Below are 18,784 nucleotides of genomic sequence, written 5' to 3'. Positions count from 1 at the left end.
CATCCATCCCTCTTACCACATCCATTCATCCATCCATTTATCCAGATCCATCCATCCTCATATCTATCCATCCATTCATTAATCCATCCATCCATTCACATCCATCCATCCTTCCATTCATTCATTCATTCATTCATATTCATTCATAGATTGAATTTGGAATATCTATACGGGAGAGAAAACCCATGGATGAATCCGTAAGAGAGAAATTATAACTCTCCATTAGGATAACGTTTAAGGTAGGAATGAGAGCATTCGCCTTGATTTGAAGTGAAGAAATTGTTCTAGTAAATTGGGAGTGGACTGGGACTGTGGAGTCCAGTCCACTCCTATCCACATTCATCCATCCATCCATTTATCCCCCTCTCTATACAACGAGAAATGGCAATCCCCCACTGCCCCTCCCCTTCATCAACCCAAAACTCAGACATCAATCTTTCTCGTAAGGTCATCAGTTTCTTTTAATCTGAATCTGAATTTTCGAGGGCACCAACAATTAGGCCACGCCATCCCATACCAGGTGGCAAGATGATCTGCAATACCTCAATGATCTTTGTAGTTCAGTCTCCAGCTGCAACCTGCTGCCTGCTAATCCATGTCAGGATTGCAAGGATTTTCCGACTCCACAGTCTCAGTCCACTCCCAATTTACTAGAACAATTTCTTCACTTCAAATCAAGGCGAATGCTCTCATTCCTACCTTAAACATTATCCTAATGGAGAGTTATAATTTCTCTCTTACGGATTTATCCATGGGTTTTCTCTCCCACATATATATTCCAAATTCAATCTATTGTCTTTATCTTCAATCGGCTCCTTAAGTCCTGACTCAGTTGACTCACTTCTCGCCAAGGAAGCCAAAGGAAGGTTCGATAAGATTATTAAATTAATTCGCTTAGCAAGCCAAGACAATGGGCTCTCTAAAGCAGATATCACCCGCACATTCAAAGTCCTTTTCTTTCACCCAGATTCTGGTGTTTATCAGCATGTCTTGGGAAGGAGCTTCCACTTCAATTTACCTCACTTACGTTCATCATGTAACCCCGAAACCACTTCATTCTTCTCAATTCTGAAGGATGTTTCTAATAGTTCCATTAACTATGCTATTCACATCATTCCTCAGAGAAACCCCTACATTTCCAGCCAGCATCCCTTTCGTTCAAGGCTCACTCATCCTCAATCACTCTTGCAAGGTCAAGTTTTCTCTTCTACAATGTCTTTCTCTTTCAACCCGAAAACATTCAACTCCCTCATAGGCTTGGTGGCCATTTCAGAGACAAATAGTTGAAGCAAAATGGCCTAAGAATTAATTTTTTCTTGCACTTTGAACTCATCATTATGGCAGTGAAATTTTGGGGGCATGAATGATGTAAGAAATTTACTCTCATTTATTCAGACTCATTCAGGTCTCAGTGTGGCATCAGTTCCAGGTTCAAGCAGCTCACATTCCAGTAACTCAGAACATCCTCGATGTTCCATAATTTCCTTCAAATTCCGACTCTGCTTCAGATTCAGAAACTTATTTTCAAATTCCACAGTCTTCAACAATATCCAACTGGCTCCCCTGTTCCTTTTCTTCAAGCATAATCCACCCATGCTTGTCAGGTATCTTCATTCATCGTTAACTCAGAGAAGTTAACCGATCAGTTTGCTTTCTCTCACCTTTTTTATCTCTTCCATCCTCAACCCTTATGAGCCCTCTGTCATTCTCCCAGATGACCAAATCAAGATCCTCCATCCCTCCATTCATCCATCCTTTAATCCCTTCCTCCCTCTCCCCTTCATCTCTAATGCATTCATCAATAAATCTTTAAACGCATACATTTGTGGCGTGGTCCTTGCTAGTGAAATGTAATGGTGGAGCACCAGGTCAGCCCAGGTCACATTTAAAAATAAGTGGGATGTATAAAGAGTGCATACGCACAAAATATGTCCACCTCCATACTATACGCATGGATAAAATTGAACTCAATGTTCAATTTTATCCATGCCAACTTGTACGTATAGTATGGCGTAAATGTAAACTTTTTTCCTGCTGTTATAATGTGTGGCAGCAATGCAAACTTTTTTTATGGACAATAAGAAACTGGAAGGCACCTAAGTACACTGAAACCTGACTTCATCCAGTTACTTATTTGGGTTATTTAGACCAAGAAGCACTGAACCTGATGTTTTTCATAATTTTAATCTTGTTTATTTGAACATAAACGATGAAACTGAACCACATTTGTCCTCAGACAATAATATAAAACACACAAAATAAAATTTAAATAAAAGGATGTGAAAGGATGTGAAGGATGTGAAAACCTCACTCGAATGTAAAATACTACTACATTTGCAATTATCTGCAAGGTAATTCTCACTGAAAAAGAAAACCGAGTCGGATCAGCAGATTAACTCCAAACAGGTTCGATTATTTTTAATTTGATCAACTTGCTTGCCTAATTTCACAATTACTCGAGCCGCGTAATTGTGAAACGTTTTGGCTCTGATGAAGAACATCGTCAATAGAAGGATTCAGAGGGAGCATTTGATCAACATTCTGCTGGGAAATGTTGATGACCACATATTCAAATGGTCCGAGTTGCATTTGAAAAAATCTGATCTGTTATTCAGATGGTCATGAAAAGATTAGATACAGGTTGCATAAAGGCAAAAAAAAAAAAATTTGATCTGGGTCGCTTCAGGCTGTAGTGTGTAGTGTAGCATTGTAACATGAACTTTTTGTTTTCCATAAATTTCTCCTAAAATCCAAATATTTCTAACTTTGTGGGGAGTGTAAATATTTAGCACTTTATAAAAAAGAGAAACATACATACACACAAGATTAAAAGTTACATTTATACATTTTGCAATAAGAATAAATGTGAAAAGGTACACGTCTTTCCTATCAGAAAAAAGGAAAGATTTTCATCATAATTCCTTTACATAAATGATACTAATATCATTAGTATCATTTCAATAGAGTCCTTCTATTGAAGGACTCTATTCTATCTCAGATCCATGTGATAGAAGGAATGATCCCAGACATATTGATAATAATAATAATTAATATATACTCCAGGGATATTTAATAATGATTATCTAGTGCTGGAGATAAAGATAGGACTTGAGAGCTGGTCTTGGTTCTGAGTCTCTTTGCCTTTACTCACAATCCGCCTCCTTTGTCTCTGACAAAAAAACTAAACTTTCTGTGGGTGGCAGGGTGTCATAATCACAGTGGTTGTTTTTTGCCTGGTCAATTGACTCCTTTCCAAACTGTAGATGGGTGTCGCTTACTCCAGTTGGTTTGATGGTTTTGATAGTCATCTCTGAAATCAAAAATAAGTCTGCTTACATCTTGAAATTCGTAAACATAAAATGTTTAATTACATTTGACTTATTAATAAAATCTGACAATCTGAATTTGGCTCTTATTGCTGAACTCTATCGATGCAACCAAACCAAATAGACCCTATTTCACGTTTCACACTCAAACAATGGCACACATTGTTTGGTTAGATGGATGCTAACCTATTGAAATTGCATAAGACAATCAATTTATGCTGCCTAAATTTGACGCAGAATTTACGGTACAGTACAGTAGACAAACATGGGAATTGCAGCATGGTGTGCATTGGATGGACAGCTAGAAAGCTTCCAAATTATGAAAGAAACTTATAACATGGAAAATTCAATAGATACCTACAAATTAGAGCTTATTATATGAAATAAATTAGAACAGACCAATCCAGTCATCAGTTTCTCAAATATTTAACACAAAAAACTAATCAATAATTATCAGCATCAACTGATGTGAAATGCTGACAATATACCTGAAAATACATAATACATGTAGCCCTTATATATATTTCCCCTTGGATGTTTTACCCTTTTCACTGCTTTTATAAATCAATCTTGATCAACAAAATTTTGCTTTTTTGACAAAGTTTTTTTTAATCTTTTAATCCAGCCAAATGGTGCTAGTAGTAATGAGTAGAATGAAGATCAGATTAGTGCAGTCTCAAGGAATTGCGACATAAAGCCACCTGGCTGGAAGGTCTATTCCATCCATCCATCCATCCATCCATCCATCCATCCATCCATCCATCCATTTTCTTCCGCTTATCCGGGGTCGGGTCGCKGGGGCAGCAGMTTCAGAAGGGAGGCCCAGACTTCCCTCTCCCCAGCCACTTCTTCCAGCYCCTCCGGGGGAATCCCAAGGCATTCCCAGGCCAGCCGAGAGACATCGTCCCTCCAGCGTGACCTGGGTCTTCCCCGAGGCCTCCTCCCGGTGGGACGTGCCCGGAACACCTCACCAGGGAGACGTCCAGGAGGCATCCTGACCAGATGCCCGAGCCACCTCAACTGGCTCCTCTCGACGTGGAGRARCAGCGGCTCTACTCTGAGTCCCTCCCGGATGACCGAGCTTCTCTCTATGGGAGAGCCCAGCCACCCTGCGGAGGAAACCCATTTTGGCCGCTTGTGTCCGTGATCTCGTTCTTTCGGTCGTGACCCAAAGCTCCTGACCATAGATGAGGGTGATCGGTAAATCGAGAGCTTTGCTTTTTGACTCCCTTTTCACCATGACGGACCGGTACAGCGCCCGCTTCACAGCAGATGCTGCCCCAATCCGCCTGTCGATCTCCCGCTCCCTTCTTCCCTCATTCGTGCACAAGATCCCCAGACACTTAAACTCCTCCACTTGAGGCAGGACGACCCCCCTGACCCGGAGAAGGCACTTTACCCTTTTCCAGCTCAAGACAATCGGGGGACAAGGTCGAACCCCTTCTCCAAGTCCACAAAACACATGTAGACTGGTTGGGTGAACTCCCATGCACCCTCCAGGACCCTGCTGAGGGTGTAGAGCTGGTCCAGTGTTCCACGACCAGGACGAAAACTACACTGCTCTTCCTGAATCCGAGATTCGACTAGCCGACGGACCGTCCTCTCCAGGACCCCTGAATAGACCTTACCAGGGAGGCTTAAGAGTGTGACTCCCCTGTAATTGGTCCCCCTTTTTAAACAGGGGGACCACCACCCCAGTCTGCCAATCCAGGGGAACTGCCCCCGATGTCCATGCAATATTGCAGAGTTGCGTGAGCCAACACAACCCTACAACATCCAGAGCCTTAAAGAACTCTGGGCGGTTTTCATCCACCCCCGGGGCCCTGCCACCGGGGAGCTTTTTGACCACCTCGGCGACCTCGTCCCCAGAGACTGGAGAGCTAAAACCCAGAGTCCCCAGCCTATTCTTAACTCACAGGGTTCAATTTAACATCAGTCCTCCCCTTGTAGCTAAAACAGCTTTAAATCTTCTGGGAAGACTGTCCACAAGGTTTAGGATTTAGGAGCGTTTATGGGGATTTTTGACCCCCAGGAACACATTTGAGGTCACACACTGATATTGGACAAGAAGGCCTGGCTCTCATTCCCCACCCTAAAGGTGTTCTATCGGGTTGAAGTCAGGACTCTGTGCAGAACTTGACGTTCATCCACTCCAGGCTCTATCAATGTCTGTAAGGACACAGTCATGTTGGAAGAGAAAAGGGCCAGCTGCAAACTGTCCCGAGAAAGTGTGGACCAAGGAATTGTCCAAAATGTCTTGGTTTGCTGAATAATTTAGAGTTCCCTTCACTTGAACAAAAGCAGGGGTGGACAAACCCAGTCTTTGAGGGCCAGTGTTCAGCAGCTCTTAAATGTCTCTCAGGTCAACACACTTCAGTGACATAGTTGAATCACCTCCTAAGTGCAGTCAATTCTCCAGAGTCCTGCTAATGACTTCATTATTTGACTATTATTATTTGAAGTAGAGACACATTTAAAAGTTGCAGCCCTCGATGCCTAGTTTCCCACCCCTGAACTAAGGGGTCAAGCTCAGCTTCTGAAAAACAACCCCCACATCGTAATCCCCCATTCACCAAACTTTAGGTTGAATATTTTATTTGTCTTGTTTTTGCTGTAGAAATCAGTTATCACTTTTTCCACTGTTTTTTTTATATTTTGGTTTAAAAAAAAAGCCCATTTTTCTTTATCATGATTGATTTTGAAAGCAAAAGATGGTCACTTCATTTTATAGGGAATTTATTTCTATTTCTATTGGAGCCTAATCCTAACATGAAAAATCTGAATAATTTTGTGTTTTCACATGCTTATACCCATTACACTGACCAAAAAAAAGAAAATCAATTTAGCGTTAAAAAAGCCTTACCCGCTTTATCAACCTTCTGGCTATTAGTCGGACTGGTGTCACTAATTTCTGCATATGCTGAATCTCTCCTGGTGGGTGATTTCATTTCCATATAGCTACTTTCAGTGTTTTTGGATGTTGGCGAGGGGGGGTCCTTTATTGTGGCATATGGGTTTTCAGAGCTGACAAGAGAAGAGGAACTTGCAAGATAGTCAGCACCCTTTACCATGTCTGAGTAACAAAAATAGGATAGTCAGTTTTAGATAAATATCAATTATAAGATTCACAATTTAAATCATACCTTGATTTAAACAGGTAGGACATACCTTGCAGTGATTTTCCAATGCAAGTCATGTCAACTCCACAGGCTCCTAGTATAAAGAAAGGTACATTGTTAAATGTAAGAAACATTACAAACAAGATAAGGCTGCAGTTCCTCATCATGTTGATGTATTTTTAGAAAAAAAAAACGTTCTTCCAACAATACGTTGTAGTTGCTCACACACCTGATTTGCAACTATCCATCTTACACTCTTGTCCTAGTGGAGTTGGGAGGGGTGCTGGTGCCCCTAAGACATTTTGGGTTCATTATGTTATCTTGATTGAGAGGTTTCTAACATAAAGGTTTATCTACAACTACCTTTAAAAAATACAATAAAACACCTACAACTTACCTGTGTGCATCTCTGACTATATTGCTTTCTGTGTGGACAATTCTATCCCCACAAAAAAGGTCAAATGCTACCCGACAACAAACTATGAGGATTGAAAACTCTACTTAACTCTGCTTAAGAAAGCCTTTAATTCTGGTGATCGGTCAGAACTCAAAGCATACAAAAACAGCTGAAACATAAATTGTGTGAATGACTTGGCTTCTGTCGCTTCACTTTGGTGGGAATCTGTGATTCTGGGGGCAGAGTCAGTGAATTAACTCCTTCAGTGTTAGAGCCACTGGTGGAGTTCAGAGTTAAGAAGTAAAGAGTTATTGATTCTATTTTAACACCTCTAGATTTGATACGGAAACACTTTGTTTTAACACTGGATTTTAACTACTAATAATATACACCGCAGAGTAGCTTAAACAGAATGTGACTCTATAAGTGTAAAATTAACAAAATCTACTAACACCAAAACATTTAACACTTTTGAATTTGCTGTGTACACTCCGGACTTTAAGTACTGTTCCAAACTGCGCCATCTGCAAAAGTACTCAGATGACAAGGCTATCGTGGGGTGTGGGGGGTGATTTCATTTCCATAGAGCTACTTTCAGTGTTTTTGGATGTTGGCGAGGGGGGGGGTCGCCCCCTCGCCAACAACTGGAAGATCATTTTATGCTGCAGAGAGAACCAACTTCTGTTTAATGTAAACAAGACCAAGGAAATGGTTGTCAATTTCTGCAGAAAGAAAACACATCCCAATCTCCATCTCAGGGGCAGATGTTGAGCAGGTTTAAATCTACAAGTACCTTGGTGTTACATTAGACTGAAAGCTACAGTGGACTACAAACACTGAGGTGCTCTACAAAAAACCCATAAGCTCAGGTCTTTTAACATTTGCAGTAGGATGCTCTTCATGTTCTATCAGTCATCAGTGGCTAATTTCATCTTCAATGCTGTGTGCTGGGGTGCTGCAATGAAGGTGAAGGACTCAAACACACTTAAACTGAAGAGAAAGGCTGAGTCAGTTGTAGGGTTCAAGCTGGCTCCACTGGAAGAAGTGATGAGAGACAGAATGCTGAAGATCAGACCTATCAAGGATAACCCCTTTCATATCCTCTCTACAGCATGGGGAAAGGAGATAGCCAAAGATTACTGCAGACTAAATGTGCACCACAGCAAGTCCTTTCAAGTCTGATAGCAGACTTATAAAGCTGTGAATTATTGATCTATGTTTATTCTTATTACTTTATTTATCTATTTATCCATCCATCAATTTTCTGTACACCCTTGTCCCTTAGTGGGGTCGGGCGGCGCTGGTGCTTATCTCCAGCTAACGTTCCGGGCGAGAGGCGGGGTCACCCTGGACAGGTTGCCAGTCTGTCACAGGGCAACACAGAGATAAACAGGACAAACAATCACGCACACACACACTCACACACAGGGAGAATTTGGAGAGGCCAATTAACCTGACAGTCATGTTTTTGGACTGTGGGAGGAAGCCGGAGTACCTGGAGAGAACCCACCATGCAAACTCCATGCAGAAAGACCCTGGGACCTTCTTGCTGCAAGGCAACAGCTCTACTAACTGTGCCACTGTGCAGCTTTATTTATTTATTTAAATCTTTATTGTACAAACAAAATCCACCACCCTTTAGGGGATCAATAAAGTATTATTATTTTATCTTTATCTTATCTTAAAAAAACAGTGGTCCGCGGCCGCGGGGTTGATGTGACGTCGATGGATGGACCATCGACGTCACATCGATGGTGACGATCCCAACAAATTGTCTCTGTTGGGACAATTTTATGGAGGACCAAAACTGACATAATAAGAAATAAAAGCCTAAATATATATTATGTTTTTTCTTGACCTTACACATACTTTACCGTCAAGAAATATATACATATATTCTTACATTTTTGTTGTCAGCAAGAAATGTATATGTTTTGTTTTTCCTTTCCTTTATACATGTGCTGTCATCAGAAAATGGAGTTAACTCATTAACTTAGGTTCGGGAGCAGGACCACGCCTCAAACCACACCTCTAATTTCCTAAGCAGCCCATATATACCCCACTCAAGAACCGTTCCATGTCCGTTACATTGTTCATCAATTCGTCTTTTCACCGCAGACTGGCTAAGCGGATCTACTTACAATGGAAGACGCTCTTACTCTCCAGCCCGACCACTCAGACTCGGATGACCTCTTCGACCCTTCTCCAGCTGCCTCAATCTCTCCTCCCCAGGTCACAAGACAAGCCTCTGGCTCCAAACACCTTCGTTCCGTGATCTTCAACCCTCAAACCCAGCTTCATTCCTCATCCTCAGCAGCACCTCGTCCAACTATGGTCCATCTATCAACGTCACATCAACCCTGTGGCCGAGGGACACGCCACGGGTCCAGCCGTCGACCTCGTTCTCCCGGTTCCAGACGCCATTCCCAAACGCCGCAGCTCCAGAACACTAACCTTCGTCTCCGCAGCCCTCTCCAGACGTTCCAACTCGCCAGCTCCTCAAAGGCTGGACCGTCGCCCGCCTCCATCGCACATTAAAAGAAAAAGTAACCCCCTTCAGTTGCTCCGACAATAAATTGAGTCTCTTTCAATTGCTCTCCTCCTCAGGTCCGCAGCAAACGTGAGCCCTGCTGTCATCCGAATACCCAGGACTTCCGGGTTTTTCTCCAGCATCCTCTTCCTCCCCCATCATTCCAGACCAAGTCATCCGGCCCACGCCTTCGAGGCCACCACACTAAGCAACAGCTCCCCCTCGCGGGAGCCAGGTCGTATTGCATCCTCCACCAAATCTACCTAGCCGACCTCTCTCAGCTTTTATCTTCGGCAATCGCTTCATTGTCTTCACAGACTCCTCAAATCCCGCCATCTCATTCTTCTCTTCACCCCCCATCCCTTCTTCAGCTCTCCTCACCCCCATAAACATTACGAACTCCGTTTCTTCTCAAGTCGCGGCAAATCTAGCTCAGCATAGCGCATCAGGATTTCCTTCCTCATTCCCTTCTTCACTCCCCTCTAACCTCTTTCCTACCATTTCCTCTCTCTCAAACACCTTACCCCTGCTTCCTCTCCCTTCAAACACTCTCCCTAACATTAATATTCATTTCAATCTCTCTACAGCAGTTTCTCCAGCCCAGTCATCCACTCACGTAATACGGCCCTCCCCCATTTCTCCTTCTCTACGCCAGCAAATCTTGAATGGTAATTATGTCAATCTAGCACTTCTTCTTCAGCCTTCTTTGATCTGTTTTAGTCAGCCTAGAGAACTTAATACAAATCAGCGTCCCATGCAACTCAGTAATTCTTTAAGTTCCCGCTCCAAAGATCTCACACCCGTCGAATTTGCTCTCTCTTTTTCTCCTTTTAGAGACACTATATGCGCAATTTTTCCAGATCGCAGATCCAAATCTCTCCATCGTTCTCGACATGACTCTACAGTTCGGGGGGCACCAGATTCTATCAATATCACATCCTTTTTGCCAACCAAGCAGCAGGCTGCTTGCAACAGTTTAACCTAGGCACTTAATGGGGTTCTCTCGATTCTGAATTGTACTGCCGCATTTTCGCTGCCCGCGCATCTCTCTCCTGCAATCCTTGTGGCACTCCATCTCACCCAGCCACAGCCTGTATCATTCCTCTCCACCCTCGCCCTCCTCCTCGCTCTTCTTCCCCTTCCGATTGTCTGACCACGGCTGCCCCCCCTCCTCCCTTCATACCGAAATCCAGCAGACCCTCTCCCTCCGCCAAAACCCTTACTCATAGGGGAACCGACAAAAGAGGTCGCCACTGTAACAACTTTAATTACCTTGGCTGCTCAAGCTCCAGTTGTAGGTTGCTGCACGCCTGCTCCTTCTGCGACGGAGCCTATGCAAGACACACCTGCCCTCACAATCCCATTTCTACAGCAGACTGAGCCATCTCTCCACTCCGGTCCAGGTGAAAGCTCTCGCAACTGCTCTCAAGTATCACCCCGACAGGGAATTCGTTAACTTCCTCATTAATGGTTTCACTTACGGTTTCCACCCAGGCATAGAAATGATTCCAGATTCCACCCACCAATGTCACAATCTTCAATCCGCTCTCTCAGATCCTGACACAGTCGACACTCTCCTCGCCAAAGAAGTTAAAAAAGGGTTCGTGATAGGCCCCTTTTTCTAGGTCACTTTTCCCTACTTTTTGCGTCAGCCCCATCGGCATCGCCACTCGTAAATATTCAGGTAAAAAAAGGCTAATCATAGATCTTTCAGCCCCTCATGGTTCTCACGTTCCAAGTACCAATATTGTCTTCAATGCAGTCATGTTTTTGGACTGACAGACCATATTAAGGTCTGTCAGTTTTTGGACTGACAAGACCGTATGCGTTTTGCATGGACTTCTCCATGCAATACGCAACCATAGATCATGCCATTAAACTCATTCGGTTAGCGGGACATGGTGCCTGGCTCTCTAAAGCCAGCATCATCAGCGCTTTCAAAGTTCACCCCGATTTCTGGCGCTTCTTCGGCATAGTTTGGAAAGGCGCTTTTTACTTCGCCGTCCACCTCACGTTTGGGTGCCGTAGCAGCCTCAAAATTTTTGATTCTCTGTCCTTTTGCTGGATCCTTATCAATACCTATAAACTCCCTTACGTCACACACCTTCTGGATGACTTCCTTGTAGTCACTCCTCCATCTTCCCCTCCTCGTTCCGGTCTTAACGCCCTAACTCAAGCTTTTTCCCAGCTGGGAATTCTCCTTTCAGAGGAGAAAACCGTCAGTCCGTGCACCTCATTAGAGTTCCTAGGCATCACCCTAGACTCTTTATCCTTCCGAGCTTCCCTATCATCCGAAAAGATCAACTGAATCACCTTAATAGTCTAATTTCTTACTTGCCGACAAATGTTCTAAACAACAGCTGCTTTCTCTCCTCGACCATCTAAACTACGCCATTCGCATCATTCCGCAGGGTAAACCCTTAATTTCTCACCTCCTGTCTAAAGCGGCCAGCATCCCCTCCCTTCATGGTTCTCTCGTTATCAATCACTCCTGCAAATTAGAAATGCACCTGTGGCATTACTTTCTTTCATCTTGGAACGGAATTTCTTCTTCAACGATTTCCTCACCTATTCCAAAGACATTCAACTCCTTACCGACGCAGCTCCCTCAATCGGTTTCGGCGGTTATTACAGAGGAAAATGGTTGGCCGACAAATGGCCGCTCGAGTTTAAGTCTTTCCAGAACGTCTCGGGCTCTCCTTCCTCCGCACTTTTCGAGCTTTACCCCATCATCGCTGCAATCCTTTGGGGTCACGAATGGTCAAAAAAATCCATCCTCATTCATTCAGACAGCACGGCAGTCGTAGAAATCATTAATAAAGGCCGCTCTCGCTCCCCAGAAATCATGCAATTCATGCGCAGACTTACTTTAGTTTCTGCGCAACATCAGTTTCTCATTCAAGCTGCTCATATTCCCAGATCAAAAAACCGCATTGCTGACGCTCTTTCTCGTTTTTTTTCCATAAATTCTGACTCTTGGCCCCAGATTCAGAAGCACGTTCCACACTGGTTCTTCCATATTCTTCAGCCTAGCTCCTTGCACGCTTTCCGTCTATTTGACCGGTTGGAACCGATTTAAATCTTTCCACGCCACTTATAATCTCCTTTTTCCTTCCCTAGATGTGTCCACCCTCTGCCTCTTCATTACATACTCTCATTTAGTCCTTAAGATCCGTACCTCCACTATGCAGTCCTATCTAGCAGGCATCAATTTCTTCTTCAAGCTTTCTGCAGGAGTCAACTGCCCTTCCATCACTCACTGTCACCTGAACATGCTCATCAAAGGATGCAAGAAGCAAGAACCAAAGAGCGTTATTCCGCATCTCCCCCTCACGTCTGATCTCGTACGCAAATTCATCTCCACTCTGCGTTCTGGTTATTCTTCTAATCTCATAGACAGGACCTTGGAGTCCATGTTCCTCCTAGCTTTTTTCGGCTTCCTCCGCTGTTCCGAATTTGCTCCGACTTCCTCCATCCATGATCCTCTCATTCACCCTTGCCTTTCCGATATTTCCATCCTCAGCCACGACACCATGATATTTGCTCTGTGGAGAAGCAAGACTGACCAACTCGCTATCTCTTGTCCCATTTATCTTTTCCACCTCGATTCCTTTCTCAGCCCGTACGAGACCATCTTCAATTACGCTCATTCCCGATTCACCGCTAATGCTTCTCCTCATGATCCTCTCTTTATTTGTGAACCAGGTAAACAAGCTTCTCGCTTCTGGTTCTCCCATCATTTCCGGAAGGTCTTATCGTCGTCAGGCATATCACCCGATCATTACTCTGCCCATTCGTTCCACATCGGAGCAGCCTCGTCCGCATCTAGTCAGGGCATCCCTGATCACACGATCCAAATCCTGGGTCGCTGGTCCTCGCAAGCTTACCATCCGTATATTCGTAATAACCTTAAAGATTTGTCAAGCCCACTCTCTCCTCAGCTGCATTTAATATCTGACTCTTTTGGGGATCCTAAGCCAGCCGGGATATACATAAGATATGTTTATCTCCAAAGACAATCCCCACTCGAGTCTAAATTCCACAGGCCCACCAGCATCATCCTCGTCCGACTTCATTCATTTAATTCATCCCTCCATCCCTCCATCCCTCATTCCCTTCATCCCTCCTTCCTTTCTCCCTCACCCCTCTTTCATCCCTCCTCCCCTCCCTTCCTCTTATCCTCAATAAATCTTTAAATCTATATTTTATGGCATGGTACTTGCTAGTGAAATGGAGTTAACTCGTTAACTTAGGTTCGGGAGCAGGACCACGCCTCAAACCACACCTCTAATTTCCTAAGCAGCCCATATATACCCTGCTCGAGAACCGTTCCACGTCTGTTACATTGTTCATCAATCCCACCCCCCTTACCCTCTCCACATACTCTCAAATTAACACCATGTTTCTCGTTCCTACATGTTACAGGTTCCGCCAGGGGGGATCCTAAGCGAGCCGGGATATACATAGGATGCGTTTATCTCCGAAGACAATCCTCACTCGAGTCTTAACTCCGCAGGCCCACTAGCATCATCCTCGTCCAACTTCATTCATTTAATTCATCACTCCATCCCTTTATCCCTCCTTCCTTTCTCCCTCACCCGTCCCTCACCCCTCTTCCCCTCCATTCCTCTTATCCTCAATAAATCTTTAAATCTATATTTTGTGGCGTTGTCCTTGCTAGTGAAATGTATATTAATTTTTCTTTTCCTTACGCATGTGTTTTTGTCAAGAAATGTATATATTTTCTTTTTCATTTCCTTTGTCATTGCCGCCTCTCCTTTTTCGTCCATGCACTCTTGTCCCTGAGGTCAGGAGGGGTGCTGGTGCCCATCTCCAACGAACATTTCGGGTGAGAGGCGGGGTCACCCTGGACAGGTCACCAGTCTGTAGCAGGGCAACACAGAGACAAAAAGGACAAACAACCAAGTACACGAACACTCACACCTGGCGAGAAGTTTTTGGACTGGGGGGTGGGGGGGAGCTGGAGTGCCCAGAGAAAACCAATGCATGCACAGGGAGAACATGCAAACTTCTCCACTGACCACAATAACATGGGTATTAATTTTACTCCTGTTTGTTATTAAAAAGAAATTTCACAGTTGGTTAGCTAGGGATTTAACTATTTATGGTACTATTTATGGAGTACCATTAAGCAAAGCAGAAGGAATATCAAGGGCGTCGTATCTTTTCGCATCACTTGATGTTAGTAAATCGCTCTGTTCTGATCTGGATAAAATTCTCTTCAGGTTTATATGGAAAAATAAAGCCCATAAAATAAAAAAATCTGTTCTGTCAAACTCTTGCTGAAGGATGTTTATTTCTTCATAAGTGGGTTGATAATAAAATTAATTTGATGAATCTGAATACTCGGTAAGTGGTATACCTATGAGCATTTTATGAACAACAATGACATAGAGATATCTCAAAAAGAATTTGAAGTGGTCATTAAAACTGTTCCTCATAGTTTGCTGTGTTTAGCACCAGTGGTGGAGAAAGTACTCAAAAAATGTACTTAAGTAAAAGAACAAATACACCGACAAAAATCTACTCAAGTAAAAGTACCACATTAACATTTTACTTAAGTAATGGTAAAAAAGTCCTGGCTTTTAAAAATACTTAAGTATTAAAAGTAAAAGTACTTGCTGAATGCATTACATAATCGCTAATATGAAATACAAAGTGTACCGATTGAATTTAATTTTAATACATCAGAAATGTGCCATTTTAATGAACAATGCCAAAGATAAAGCATGTTGGGTTTACTCTCTGTAACCTAGTTAGACTTAGATATGTGATTCTATGCAGGGTTTCCCCCAGTATATTATAAGTCTGGCGGCCCGCCATGCTTTACTATCCCCACCGCCAGGCTAAGCGTTGCTTGTTTACATTTCTAGGGGGAAAAAAAATAAAAATAAAATCGTTTTTTTCTCTTTTTTTAAAAAGCCGGGCTGCAAACATCTCTTTTGCTTTTAGCATTTCACTAGCAGAGCAGATTTATTCCTAAAGGATAGGTTTATAATAGCTCGGTTTATAGTTAAACCCGACAGCGCGGACCAATCACACAGCTGGCGCCTCTGCGCTTTGCCTCGCGCGCGCCTCCTTTCACTCAAACTGGACACAGGCTGACCTGTATGGATATTTACATAAACCTACTGTGAGGAATTATGATCCTTTGGAGAACTCTATGTAAGACTTTAAAACCTGCCGTGTTAGCTCTGGTTGCGCAGCTCAATGTGAACCGCAGGAATAACTTGTAGTAGCGAATTCAGAGGACCGTTGAGCGAGTGGTGAGAATGAGTTATTTTGTGAACGAACAATTATATGCGGCGTTTACATCTCAACACGTTGCCCAGCGTGTGGCTCCATGTCTGTCTTCCCTGTAAAGTTTATGTCTGTGGTCCCGGTTGGCCCAAGTGTTTGTGGATAACGAGCAGCGCTAACCTCATCATGCAGGTTCAGCCCGCTGAGGAGCTTTCACGCTCTCCTCGGAGACACGCATCACGCTGATTTTATATTATTTAATTATTATTTTTAGTATTATTTTTCCGGTTACACGATGCATCAAACCATATCAAAGGCGTTGTCTACTTAGAGTTAATACGTGCGTCCACACGGAGATCTGAGAAACTCGTCCCATAAACTCGACCAACCAGAGTAGTCTCTGTGACGCTTATTGAAAACTCAACAGACACGAAATGAAAGAGCTACTGAAGCCACATTAGCAGCATTAATTTAAATCTTCCGTTTGTTACGCATCTCTGCGTAGTGCAGCGGATTACCTCATCATGCAGGGCCGGTCCAAGGCTGTATGAGGCCTTGAGCAGACTTTGATTTAGGGGCCCCTTTTGTTCCTAAAAGTATCAGCATCTCTAACAGCTTCTGTGTTAGATTTAGTGAAATATGGGAAAAGGGAGTAGTTTAATTGGCCAGCCTAAAAGGCAATAAATTGTAATTGCAGTTTACTAATTTGTATTTGTAAATTCAAAGATTAAACTTACAGATCAGATTGTTGCTATGGTAACAAAACAATCTAACTATGAATATTGTTTTTTGAAGTTTTACAAAGTAAACCTCCCAGCTCCTTAAAACCTTGTATTTAAATGTTAAACAATTTAAAATCTTTTAATTTATGTATGCCTAAACAATTGAATACAATTTAACAGTATTGATCATCTCAATAAACAAGTGTTACATTTATGTATCTGTGGTCTGTTTTAAAATATTAGTGTTTATGGGGCCCCTGAAACCCTGGGGGCCTGATGGAGCTGCTGACTTAATTTGGATTAAACAGAAGTGCAAATTTGTTGTTTTTAGACTAGTTGTGGGTTTAAATAGCATTTCACTGGAGATCTTTTCCTGTAATGAATACTTTTACATTTCCTGTCAACTTAACATCTTTTAATACAAAAACATGGTGGACCGCCTCGATGCCCCGACCACCGGGCTTAGCAAGTTTTCTGGGGGAAACCCTGCTATGCATCATAATTTCAGGGATGGAAACATCTTGTTTCCTGTCCTAACATAGCATGAACTTCACTTTTTCTTGCCACTAGTGGCATTTATTTTGAAAGAAATTCAACTAAAAGGGGATGGATATGTGGGGGAGGACATGGAATCAAGGAGCCACATAGCAGAGTTGTAGTCTAGACCACTGAACCTGAAACCAAGTCAAGACCAAGACCAGTGCCCCGCACTACATGACACAATAAAATTAAGTGTACTTATCAAAATTGCTGATCTGAAAGATCCACATTCCCATAAAAACACCTAGATATTAAATACTTGGAGCTCAAATAAATGTAACCAGTATCAATTCAAACTCTTCTTCATTCTGTTTTGCTTTCATCTCTGTGGCACAATCCAGAGGTCTCCTACCATTACTAAAAAAATAACACCCTGGGCTGTTGCCCATACTGCCCATGTCAGAAACCACAACTGTCTGCACCATTAAACATAGCAATTARCGGTAAACAACGCTCAACTATGAACACTGTCCAAGGCGCAATAAGCAAGAAGTAACCAAGCAGAAGGATGTGACTGTTCTCATCCTCCCTCCTGCTGCAATGTCTGCCACCATGACAGGTGATGAAAACAAAGAACAATGAGCATGCTCTGCGTTCTTACGTTCTTGTTTTATTTATTCGCCAATTTAAAAAAAATATATATTAATAAAAATTTTTTTTAAATATAATATATATAAATAATATATATATATATATATATGAAATAAAATAATAGCTACTGCAGTGTACGCATGCAGAGCATTACAAGAACAAAGAACGGCTCTCAGTGAGGCTTCAGTCCTATCAACCTTAGTAAAGATCCGTCCAGAAGCATCGGATTGTTTATGAATGTCATATTACTATATTGCACTTTGGTCACAGCATTGTCCTTTATGTGCGACTCCTCAGTCAACACCTCCGCACAATAATTCAACGCATGAGTGACAACTTTTTTTGATCGCAGATGCAACATATGTGTCTCAGTCAGTACAGCTAGCTTTGCTAGCATCACGTCCACAGAGCTTACCTTTCTTTAAGCTTTCCTTCCAAGTGATGCTAAAAGTTGGACGAAGTCCCACCGTCTGTGAAAGCGAAGCGCTGCTGATTTTACATGTCATCATATCTTATGATATATGAATATATATGATATATACATATATCATATATATTACTGACGATTAGACATTTTTTCCCAGAGGAAACCACTGCGCATGTCTGGCGCTCCGCATGCGAGTAAAGGGGGAGGCGGTGGGTGACAACAGACACGTAAGTCATGTCATTGCTTGGATTTTACGGTGCCACCTTATGTTCCTGAACTTCACATTCTAATGGGAAAAAGCACAATGCGACTTGGATGTAACGAGTAACGTTACAGTTTTGTAGAATTGTAGTGAAGTAGAAAGTATATACTTACTGTAAAATGTAGTGGAGTAAAAGTAGAAAGTATCCATTATTAAATCTACTTGAGTAAAATAAAGATACACAAAAACTGTACTTAAGTACAGGAACAAAGTACTTTTACTTCGTTACTTCCCACCACTGTTTAGCACAAACCAAACATCCAAACGATTTAAACCTTTATGACTCAATTTCACTTGAAAGAACTCTCCTTTTTCCTCTCCTTGGGCTGTCACCTTATCGTGGTGGAGGGGTTTGAGTGTCCCAATGATCCTAGGAGCTRTGCTGTCTGGGGCTTTATGCCCCTGGTAGGGTTACCCAAGGCAGACAGGTCCTAGGTGAGGAAACAGACAAAGCGCAGCCCGAAGACCCCTTATGATGGACACAAACTTTGGATCTGGCGTTCCATCGCCCGGACGGGGGTCACTGGGGCCCCACTCTGGAGCCAGGCCTGGAGATGGGGCACGATGGAGAGCGCCTGGTGGCCGGGCTTTTACCCACGGAGCCCGGCC

General features: G+C 42.9%; 1 protein-coding gene across 4 annotated transcripts in view; it reads right to left on the bottom strand.

Moving 5' to 3' along the window:
* The window catches only part of LOC103473513 (multiple epidermal growth factor-like domains protein 10), a 148,212-nt gene that overhangs the window by 8,172 nt on the left and 121,256 nt on the right, over positions 1-18,784 (bottom strand). Inside the window, exons 11-13 of one of the 4 annotated variants that reach the window (XM_008423816.2) lie at positions 6,495-6,539; positions 6,190-6,399; positions 2,046-3,310 (exon numbers count right to left, since the gene is read on the bottom strand). The exons of 1 other annotated variant lie outside the window; for it this stretch is intronic. In XM_008423816.2, coding sequence (XP_008422038.1) covers positions 3,144-3,310; positions 6,190-6,399; positions 6,495-6,539 — 422 coding nt within the window. In that variant the 3' untranslated portion in view covers positions 2,046-3,143. Of the gene's footprint in view, positions 1-2,045; positions 3,311-6,189; positions 6,400-6,494; positions 6,540-18,784 lie in introns of those variants that run through there. 2 more of the 4 variants (XM_008423814.2, XM_008423815.2) reach the window with 2 other exon arrangements.

The sequence above is a fragment of the Poecilia reticulata genome, linkage group LG12 (genome assembly GCF_000633615.1).
Source record: "Poecilia reticulata strain Guanapo linkage group LG12, Guppy_female_1.0+MT, whole genome shotgun sequence".
In the NCBI taxonomy this organism is placed as follows: Eukaryota; Metazoa; Chordata; class Actinopteri; order Cyprinodontiformes; family Poeciliidae; genus Poecilia; species Poecilia reticulata.
The sequence above is the reverse complement of the archived record's forward strand: the minus strand, read 5'-3'. Positions and strand labels throughout refer to the sequence as shown.